Source organism: Corvus brachyrhynchos, unplaced genomic scaffold, assembly GCF_000691975.1.
Source record: "Corvus brachyrhynchos isolate BGI_N302 unplaced genomic scaffold, ASM69197v1 scaffold46, whole genome shotgun sequence".
Lineage (NCBI taxonomy): Eukaryota > Metazoa > Chordata > Aves > Passeriformes > Corvidae > Corvus > Corvus brachyrhynchos.
Genome location: NW_008238838.1, coordinates 193,731 through 203,979, shown reverse-complemented (window position 1 = coordinate 203,979; position 10,249 = coordinate 193,731). Strand labels below are relative to the sequence as shown.

Below are 10,249 nucleotides of genomic sequence, written 5' to 3'. Positions count from 1 at the left end.
GTTGGAAGTGAGCAGTGCTGGATGTACAGCACAGCCTCTTGTTTTCCTTCCTTCCTCCCACTTGATATGAAGATAATGGGAATAAAAGGCTCCTGGCTATGGCTTGGTGGCTTTTCTGGCTGTGCTGGACCACAGCCCATCACCCTGGGGAGGCTGCTTTGCTTCCAGTGCTGCTCCAGCCTTGGCTCACACGTGTGGCTCCAGGCAGGGCTGGTCCTGCAGGCTTGCTCGGGGTGGGTTTGGCAGCACGAGTGAGATAAATACACAACTTCCTTGGAGAACTGCTGGATTGGGAATGTGGCTGCCCTGGGGTCAGGGGCCTGGGCAGTGCTCTGGGGTGATGCTGGGTGTTTCTGCACCATCAGCTCAGTGCTGTGGAAGGACATGGGGACACTCAGGTGGCCTGAGGTATTTATTTGCCTGAAGCACTTGCATTGTTCATCTTTGCAGCCATCAGTGGGATGGGCAGCAGCTTCGAGGTGGCTTCTGTCTGTGGTTGCTTGGTGAAGGGCAGCGTTGTGCTTTAGAGAGGAAAAAATGAGTGGAAACAGGCTGCTGTGTCTTGCCTGCCCATCTTTTGGGGGAGAGAGGGCCATGGCCCCCCACTTCTCAGCTGCTGTGGGCTGGGAGGTGGAGCTCACAAAGACTTCGCTCTGCTTTGCGAGCTTCTGGCCCAAAATCTCCTGCCCTCAGGCAACTTTTATAAGATTGGACCCCCTAAAAGGGTTATCGTGTCCCTGGCAACCCAGCTCAGAGGCTTCCAGCAGAGCCCTGTCAGACCTCACTGCCGCCTTATCTCTTCCTGGCTCTTTCCCCAGTCACCCCCAGCCCCACTGTAACAACTGAATATACGTGGTTGCCATGGGAACAGAAATTGGCTGCTTATGCTGATTTTTGTGGCAAACTCCAGGAGAGCTGTTGCTGTTTTTTTAATAGCAGACGGGAGGTGGCCCAGGTTGTGAAAGGTGGTTGACTCAGGGTGCTTCGAACTGGCCCTCAGGATGTTCAGCTCCAAACATCCTGTCTGAGGGGCACCTCCCCATGGTGGCTTCTCCCTTTATCTGCCTCTTCTGAGTAATAACCTCCTTGCTGACACATCTGGAGAGGGAGAAGGACCGGCAGGAGTCACAGGTAAATTCTTCCATCCACACACTGGTGAGCAGCTGTGCCATGGAATGGACACAGCTGTGGGAACTTGGGAAGAAGGCACGTGGGGAGAACCTCTCTGAGAGACAAAGGTTCAGCTTGATGACAGCTGTGGGTGAGGCCGGTGGAAGTGGTGCTGATGGTGCCAGAAATCTCTGGCTTTAGCCCTTTTTTAGGGGAGGTTATTGTGATTTGGAGCCGCATCATAGCAGAGGATGGGAGTTGTTCAGCCTGGAGAGGAGAAGGCTCTGGGGAGCCCTCAGAGCCCCTTCCAGTGCCTAGAGGAGCCCCAAGAGAGCTGGAGAGGGACTCCTGGAGTGTCAGGACAAGGGGGAATGGCTTCCCACTGCCAGAGGGAAGGGTTACATGGGATATTAGAAGGAAATTCTTCCCTGTGAGAGTGGGCAGGCCCTGGCACAGGGTGCCCAGAGCAGCTGTGGCTGCCCCATCCCTGAAAGTGTTCAAGGGTGAAGGAGGATTCACAAAGAGAAGACCCTCCAAATGCCTGTGGCCAGGTGCTGAGCTTGCCCTCTGCACACAAGTTGGCTGTCCTGGAATGCTGATGGTTGCACCCATGGGTGCTTGTATGGAACGCTGGTGTGTCCAGAGGGACAGCAGCAATCCCCCCATGAGAGCAAGTGAGGTCAAAATCATGGATGGTGATGGGTCTGGAGCTGCAATGGCTCCAGGGGAGAGCCTGGGAGCGGGGCAGGAGTGCTGTCCTTCCCAAGCCAAGCCTGAGGAGGCTGCAAGCAGTCAGACAAGGCTCTGTCAGGACAGCAGGCAGCTCCCCTATGGCGAATTAAGCAGGAGCTTCACAGCCTGGAAGCTGTGGAAGGAGAAAGGCAGCTCAGGTAATAACTTCTGACTGCAGCCATATTTCAAGTGCTCTGACAGACAGACCAGCTCCCAGGAGGAATAAACAGCCTGGTGTCTCTGCTCTTTCCTGGCTGCCACTTACTTGGAGCTAAATGAGCTTTCATGGGAGCGTGGGCTCCAAAGCTGGAGTGGGGGAAGCCAGTGGGGTCAGGGTGTCAGGGCTGGGCTCGTTGGGCTGGTCGAGGGGCTCTGTGAATGTGGGGGGTTGTTTTCCTGTGCCTCAAATACGTGAGCTGTGCGAGTGGACTGTTGCTTGGAAACGTCTGGTTTTGCTGCAGAATAGTGGATGTTTCATAAAAGAAGGAGGGTTGTTCTGTTTTTTGGGTTTTTTTTTAGTTAGTGAGTTACATGCAAGCTTCTGCTTGTCTGATGGTGGTTTGGGACATCTCTGCTACAAGAGAGATGCCCCAGGACATGGCAGGATTCCTGGAATTGTTCAAAGCCATGTTGGACGGGGTTTGGAGCAACCTGATCCAGTGGAACATGTCCCTGCCCACAGCAAGGAGTTGGAATGAGATGAGCTTTAAGGTCCCTTCCAGCCCAAACCATTCTGGGATCCATGGTGGCTGCTGAAGGGCTATTTCCAGTTGCCGGGAAGCAAAGGAGACTCGTGACAACTCCCCAAAGCCTTGCTGGATTGGGCTGCTGAGGGGTTGCAAAGCAAAAGGTCCCTGGCACTGCAAGGAAGAGCAAGGCTGCTCTGCTGGGGAGGGGGATGGTCAGGGTAGGAGATTCCAGCTCTGAAACAGCAGATTGGGTCTGCTGGTAACTCAGGTGAAGGGGGAGACGGCAGGTGGGTGTGGGGCGACAGATCCCCGGGTTAATCCCGGATGCTGGCATGGCTTGGAGCAGCCTCTGGAGCTGCAGGTGGGACATGTTTGTCGTTTCTGGGCTCTGGGATGTCTCTGCTCTCCTTCTCTCCACCAGTTAATCATGTCAAATTAATGTTCCTGACATGTCTCTCGATCAGGGTGCACTCCAGCTTCAGGCTGTTGCCCTTGCAGTCACAAGTAGGACAATGGTAAAATTTGGTTATATATCACGCAGTTGTGCTGTGCTTAAATGGGCATTGTTGTTAGTCACTTCGGATGTAGATGTCTGTGCAGGGAAAATAAGTGTCCTGGCTGGGATGTCCAGGCTATAATCAGGAAAGACGTGGGTTCTCCTGGGGAATCAGCCATCTCACCCTAATGTAGGCACCCAAAATAGAGCAGAGAGCCATCCCTGATCCCCAGCTCCTGGCTGGGGCATTTCTCACCTACCTGAAAGGCTGTTTAGTAACTTCCATCCTGAAAGGAAGCCTTAGCACAGATTTGAGCCTTTCCCAGATTGCCTGTGTCCCAGAGATGCAAAGGATGACAATGGTTTCTACATTCCAGTCCTGTGTTTACCACACGGAGCTGAGCCAGTCTGACCCATGCCGGCTCTGCAGCCAAAACCCAACCTGGAACGTCTTGCCGATCTCTCCCTCACCTCAGGCACTTGCCACACCACATCCTACCCTTGTTTTGCAGTGCCTAATTACTTTCTAGTGTGGGAGGACTCGGAGAACGTGCTGGAGTTGTTCATCCAGCCTCTGTAATTTGCTTTGGTATTTATAAACACAACGAGGATGTGATTTGTGATGCAAGGGCAGGTCGGTGTGGAAGCTTTGGGATGAGTAATGCCTTCCTCTGTGCACATCTGAGCTGCAGAAAAGGACTGGAAAGCCCATGAGGAGGAGAAAAGTGAGTCCTCCTTAGCTGGTAGAAGCTTACAGAGAGCAAGGAGAGAGGTCTTTCTGGAGGGAACAAGACCATCCCAAGGTAAAACAATGCTAGAAACTCTTAGATCATTATTTATTCCTTTCTGTGCTTGCTACACTGGGATTTTTCTCAGGAATTTTGGTATGGGCTGAAATACTTTGCAGGATATAAATTTGGTGTACCTTTGCTCATCTCCATCCTTCTTGGTTGGTACTCTGGCATTGATCTGACTTAGTCAAGGCTTTTATCTCTTGTGTCAAATCACCACTTGTGTGCCACACAAAGGTTGCGTGGAATATGCATGAGGCTCTTTTTCCAAGGGGTAGTGGTTCCTGGGTTGCCTCCTCCTGCACAGCCCAGAAAAGCCTTCACTGGCTGGAGGTCCTAATCCAGCACTGAATTCACACCCTGGTAATTGCCTCATTTGGAGCAAGTTCATGGTCTAAGCAAATAACTGTCATGTTGCTTTTATTGGTAAAAACTTTGTTGTGTTTCTTCTCCTAATAGCTGTTACGCATTCTTGGGCACTAATGTACTATTGTGTGGCACGAAGTCCTGATGATTTTACGTGCAGCCACAGGAATACAAATACACACACACAGTGGTGCACAGTGGCAGCTTCCCCGTGCTGATATCCATCTCTGGTACTCCCTGTTTGAGCTGAGCCATGTGCACCTGCTCTGTCAGGATGTGGATCCCTGGGGATGCTGAGCAGCCCAACAACTCCCTTGGGGATGCTTTAGGTTGGCCATCAGGCGCTGTTTGTCCTTGCAGGTCCGGAGAACGAGCCCGATGCCAACAAGTTTTCTGGGCAGTGCCCTCCGGGGCACTTTCTTCTTCGCCTTTGGCCTGTGGTGGTCAGTGCGGTACCCCCTGAAGTACCTCAGAAGGAGAGGTGACGCCGAGGGCCAGCGGGGCCGCGGGCGCGCAGAGCTCTTCGAAGGGGCAGTCAAAGCTTTCTTTGCTCTAGTAGGTAAGAGATTACGATGGTGAGTCCCTGCCCCAATATCTACTAACACAGCAGCCACTCTCCCCACAACGCTGGGGCTGTTTGTAGTGGGAAACCTCTGGCACAGTAGGGCTTGGGGACATGCTTGTGGCACGCCCTGGGACGGGACCTTGCTGTTGCTCTCCTGGGCAAACACCACTATGGCTTCATCCCTGCAAAGGAACACTCCCTCAGATCTGTCATTTCCCTGTGTATAAGGAAAAGTGACTTTTTCTCTCTTTGCCCAGGGATACTGGTGGAGCAGTTTGTCCCCACGGGTCCCCACCTGCAGCTGTACAGCCCCAAGACGCACAGCTGGACTGACCTCACCCCCTGGCACTACTCCACCATCTACCTGTTCTTCCTCCTCTCTGGCATCACAGACCTGATCTCACACTCCCCGCTCAAGCTGCCACCGGGCTTGGACCGGCTCTCGCTGTCCCTGGCTCTGCTCGTGGAAGGTGAATTGCACCTGGTGCTGGGGGAGGAGGGGACACGGAATAAGGAATTGCTGCCGTGCTCATGGGTGTGACGGCTCCTGGGCAGTCTAGGAGCCCCAAAGGCAGAGCTGGAGGGGGTGTGGATGCACGATGGCACTGGCTGTGTGACACTGTCACCCGCTCCTTGCTCCTCCTAAATATGGATTCAGCCATAGCTGGATGCCACAGGGGATGCTTGAGGGATCTGTGCTTCTCCTGGTGGCCAGCAACTTGCTCACTCTGGAGTTACAAAAAGGTGTCATCTCCCCACCTTGGTTGGATGTAGAGGGACAGACCCTGAGACAAAGCTCCCCACCATCTTTTGAGCTCAAGGTGCACATCCCTGTGCTCCTCCTGCAGCCCTGGCTGGGGCACAGGGATCCCCACAGGTACAGGGGCACAGGGGTTCCTTGGGGCAGAGCAGAGCCGGTGCTGGGGCTGCCTGGTCATTGCAGAGGGAAGGTGGTGACCGCAGCTGGTGGCTCTCTGGTTCTTCCCCCCAAGGTAGATCATGGCAAGGCCTGGAGCATAGTCTGAGTTTTCAGATGATCTTTTAAGAGAAAAATCCCAGAGTGTCCTTTGCTAACACAGGGTGGATCTTGGCAGGTTTGCTCTTCTGTTTCCGTGACTACAGCAATGCTGTGCTGGACCACCACCTCCACTCCCTGCTGGCCATGGCTATCTTTGCCGGAGTCTTCTGTGCCCTCCTAGAGGTGTTCCTCCGAGACCATATCATCCTGGAGACCTTCAGGACCAGCTCCTTCCTTCTCCAGGGCTCTTGGCTTTGGCAGGTCAGTGTGTATCCAGCATTCTCCTCAGAGCCTTCCACCCAGGAAGGCAAGTGGAGTGGGGCTGCTCTGCCCTTTTAGGCACATCTGTTGGGGTTAAACTTGTAGGCTGTTCAAATATCTTTGTAAATAAGAAGAGGAAATGAGGCTCAGTGCCAGAGCTGCCATTGTGAAGAAGTGCATGTGTAGTGTAGCAGCATGGACAGACCTGGAAATGAATGGAAAGTGGAAATCGGAGCTCCCAAGGGAAGGAAACCACAATCATGAATTTTTTTAAATTTCATTAGGTCCATTTTCTTCCTCTGTTTGTTCCAAGTAACTGGAAACATCTGGAAATCTCTCACATAATCACCCAGCTTTTGGTCTAGGGGGAAATGTACAGACTGGCAATGTCACCTTTGGGACGTCATCTTTCTTCAGGATGCTGCACTGCAAGCCCTAAGGATTGTCTGAAGAGAATCCACCTCCTCCTGACACCCTTGTGTCAGTCTGAGGGGGCAAGGGTGCTTGGGGAAGCCAAGGGCAGTGCCCCAGGTGTTACTTGGGGTTATAGTGCCTCTAGTCCACAGTCAGCTGCAGGAGGTGGGCTGAAAACAGGAGGGATGTGCTAAAGCCTGACTTCTTTTTCATCTGTGATCAGATTGGGTTCGTGCTGTCCCCTCCGTGGGGAGGACCAGGCTGGGATCAGAGCGACCCCAGCAACCTCTTGTTCCTCACCATGTGCTTCTGCTGGCACTACGTGGGTGCTCTCGTGGTGATGGCCACCAACGCTGCCATGACCCGCTGGTATGAGGGGTCCTGGTACAGGGCGTGGGCTGGGGTGGCCAAGAGCAATGCTTAGACCCAACACTGGGGTGGGAAATCCATGCACCAGTGTGTCATGGGACAAGGAGTGTGGGTGTCCCTGCATAGCCAAGCATGGCTGGGCTGGAAAGGGTGGGCTCCATGCCACCACAGAGCAGCCTTTCCAAGCAGGGTGGGGTGAGCCAGTGGCTCTCACTACCCACAAATCCCTGACCAGTGTCACTGTCTCTCCTGCAGCTGCAATGAGTCCTGCCAGCTGAAATTTGGGGACATCGACGTGGAGCTGGACTGTGGCTTGTGCCTTCACAGAGGGAAGAAGAGCTCCAGTGGTGCCTTGCTGCCGGAGGGCAGCTCAGATGACAAATGAGGCTATGGCGGGCATGGAAATCTCTTCCCTGCTGTTTTAGAGCACTTGACATGAGGTTTTTAATTAGTCTTGATAAACTACAGCAGCACTTGACAGTGGAGCTTCAGAAGTAGGAGGCAGGACCCTGAGCAGAGTGTGGCAGGGGATGCAAAGCCTTTCTTTGTGCATCCCTTTGGTAGCCACAAGTTTTTAATGCTCTGAGCTGCAGCCCAGGCTGCAGACTGCAGGACTCGTTTGCTGGTGGGGTCCAACTGGTGTGGCAAATCTATTTTTTAAAAATTATTTTCCCTTCTGCTTCCTCAGAAGGGAGCCAAGCCAGCGTTCAAAGCTCCTGGTGGCTGTCGTTCACTCTGGTGTTAATGGAGAGGGTTTTGTACACAACTGAATGTACAGGGTATCCGTGTTCACCAATAAAGTGCTTTAACACACCTCCTCTGGATCTCTTGAACACAATGTTGCAGGCTAAGGCTTCAAAATGGTTTGGGCTGTGGATCAAATATCTGAGGGGTGGGACTATGTGTGATTTAATGCAGACAAATCTGCCCAGGGAAGGGTGGGTGTCCAGTGGACAGAAATGATGGAGGGTAGCTGCTCTCCTGCTTGTTTTTCATCAGAAGCTGAGTTAGGCATGTGATCCAGGGGTGTGGTGGTCCTGGGAGGTGGGATATTTGCTGGGCAGGGGGCTCAGCTTGGAGAAAGACCCTTGAAGCAAAATTATGGTTTTAGCTGGCTGGGGGTGGGTGTATGGATGGCCTTGGTAAGTCTCTGAGAGCCCTGCAGTGGTCTCAGCTTTTCTCCAACACCTCTATTCCCCCCTTGGAGCTGGTCACTTCTAAACAAAACCTTCCCATTAGGGGTGTCTGCCTTGCTGTTGGTGTCTCCTTTTGTTTGCAGGAGAACAGTGTGGGGGGATCCTTCCTGCCATTGAGAACAAAACCGAATTTAAAAGATAGCATTAGGAGGATTAGTGAAAGAACATCACTAATCATCATCCAAAAGTTCATCATCAACATCTAAAATGTTTGTGCCATGTCCTTGGTTGAGGGCTGGGCTGGGTGAATAGGGGAGCACAAACAGCATTGATTTTATCTTCCAATGCCTTTACTGTATTCCCCTAAGAAATGCAAGAGCCAGTTTAGTCTGAAGACATGCCTCCTGGGCTGCACAGGCTGGGAGGAAAGAAAAATCCCCCCTGGCTCAAACCAGTTGCAATTCCCAGCCCGATGTGAGCTCCCTGGAAGAGGGAGTATTACCTATTTAATTTTTTATTTGGCATTTTTAAATTTTACTTTTGTATTTTATTTTTATATTTTCTCCTTTTGGAGCAGGGCTGGAAGAAGACCAATGCTTCGCATTGCTGGCAGCTGTCCAGAAAAAAACCTTGAGGAGCAGAAAAAACCAAGTGCAGTGTTTTGGGCTCCCTCATTTGGCACCCACACACAGAGGATGGTTAATTGGGATTCTAAAGCAGGCTGCCCTCCTGAGCAATGATTTCTCCAGGATCTGGTTGCCTTTAAGTCGGGCTGATGTGGATCTCCAGTACTGGAGTGAGAGCTCGTATCGTGCTCCATTGAGGTGATGTGCTCCCATTGTTAATAATCCTCCTGGGACTAGAAGTGGGGTCATTGTGTCAAGTTGTTACAGACTGGCTGCCATTAATGGGAAGCTCAGTGCAGAGGTTACAAGCTGGTGTACTGAGCTCGGATTGAAAAGAGGGGGAAAACAATCTCTTTCCCCTTTGATCAACTAATGTTACTTTTTTCCTGGGTTTTTTTTCTGCCCTAATGTTATCTTTGCAGTGCTGAATCTCTTACTGAGGATTTTGCTGCATAAAATGTCGGTTTTGCTGGTGATGTTTCTTCTTTCTTTGAATAAATGGGAAAGCAAATAGTAATCATCCTGCTGTGTGTTTCGACAGGTTCGGTGGGATCACACTCCAAGACCAAGAGGGTTTCTTTGAACTGGGCACCCAAAATTACCTGTTACCATGTTAGGTGATAGAGCTGCCCCATATTTGACATAATGACTAATGTTCCTTGTGTCAACAGAGTAGAAAGAAGACATGAGGTTGTTGAGGCTGTGGCTGTGTTTGTTGAACAGTTCCCAGCTAGCCTGGGTGTGGAATTGATATTTCCTGGAACATCTTCTCTCCCAGTGAAGCTGGAAAGGAATAAAGCTCATTGAGTAGAGAGTCAGCCCATGGCAGGGGGTTGGAATGAGATGATCTTTAAAATCCCTTTCAACCCAAACCATTCTGGGATTCCATGAGTAGGCAAGGTGCAAGCGATTGGTAAAGTCCCCATTGTCCTCCCAAAACTGTTGCTGGTCCTGTGCTGTGGACACAGGGGGCCCTGAAATAGGTGAGAGCTGGACACCTTGTTCCATTGGAGTCCCTGCCTCTCCAAGGTGGGTTAGGATCTGTGCCTGGGTGAGTTTAATTACCGGAGACCTCATTATTTATCATACACAGACCTGAGAGATGCTGTTCCTTTTATTTTCTGACAGAACATTCGATTCCTTGTGTCGTTCCTGTAGCATGTCTGCGCTGTTGATCCCCAGGGAGACGCAGAGATGTGGATGATTTTCTTTTTCCATGGACTGTGGGCTGTGATTCCCTGAAAATACCTTGGCCAGAAAGCAATGCTGTGTCTCTTTGTTGTTCCACATGTTGTTAAGCTTTAAATGATGCACAAGCCAGGATCTAAGGTAATTCTTCCCTGCATTTTACTTTTTTTCTTGTCTATTGGCACACAGAAACACTAAGACCGGTGGTTTTGATGAGAAATATTCTCTGCTGCACAACTAAACTTGGAGAATTGATTGAGGTATCCAGAACACACGTGCTGAAGTGTTTGGAAGGAATAGGGACCCTCGTGCTCCCAGGTTGAATTCACAAGTTGTCTCATAGTAAGGGCTGGGAGAATGTCATGAAAAGGGGGATGTAAAAGTTTTCCCATTTCCACAAATCCTCTGCTGCTGGTAAATGTCAGGAACGGGCTTTTACCCTGAAGGAACTGGCCATGGAAGCCTTTGGAGGATGGCTGGGTGTGATT

The 10,249-nt window shown here is 51.4% G+C and overlaps 1 protein-coding gene across 4 annotated transcripts; it reads left to right on the top strand.

Annotated features, from left to right (window-relative positions):
• The first annotated feature begins 318 nt into the window (after positions 1-318).
• LOC103618463 (transmembrane protein 45B) lies at positions 319-7,625 on the top strand. 4 transcript variants are annotated; one of them, XM_017738562.1, is made up of 6 exons: positions 319-408; positions 4,545-4,743; positions 5,007-5,219; positions 5,844-6,028; positions 6,666-6,811; positions 7,067-7,625. In XM_017738562.1, the coding sequence occupies exons 1-6, from the start codon at positions 385-387 to the stop codon at positions 7,194-7,196; spliced, it is 897 nt and encodes a 298-aa protein (XP_017594051.1). In that variant the 5' UTR covers positions 319-384; the 3' UTR covers positions 7,197-7,625. The 4 variants fall into 4 exon arrangements, with proteins under 4 accessions (XP_017594051.1, XP_017594052.1, XP_017594053.1 ...); XM_017738563.1 differs by lacking the exon at positions 319-408 and adding an exon at positions 1,026-1,131; XM_017738564.1 differs by lacking the exon at positions 319-408 and adding an exon at positions 1,188-1,261.
• Positions 7,626-10,249: the final 2,624 nt, after the last annotated feature.

Excerpts from the sequence above, each read along its gene's own strand:
- LOC103618463 (XM_017738562.1), top strand. The coding sequence starts at position 385 with ATGGGGACACTCAGGTGGCCTGAG. Across the intron at positions 6,029-6,665 it reads AGGGCTCTTGGCTTTGGCAG|ATTGGGTTCGTGCTGTCCCC; the intron begins GTCAGTGTGTAT and ends ATCTGTGATCAG. Across the intron at positions 6,812-7,066 it reads AACGCTGCCATGACCCGCTG|CTGCAATGAGTCCTGCCAGC; the intron begins GTATGAGGGGTC and ends TCTCTCCTGCAG.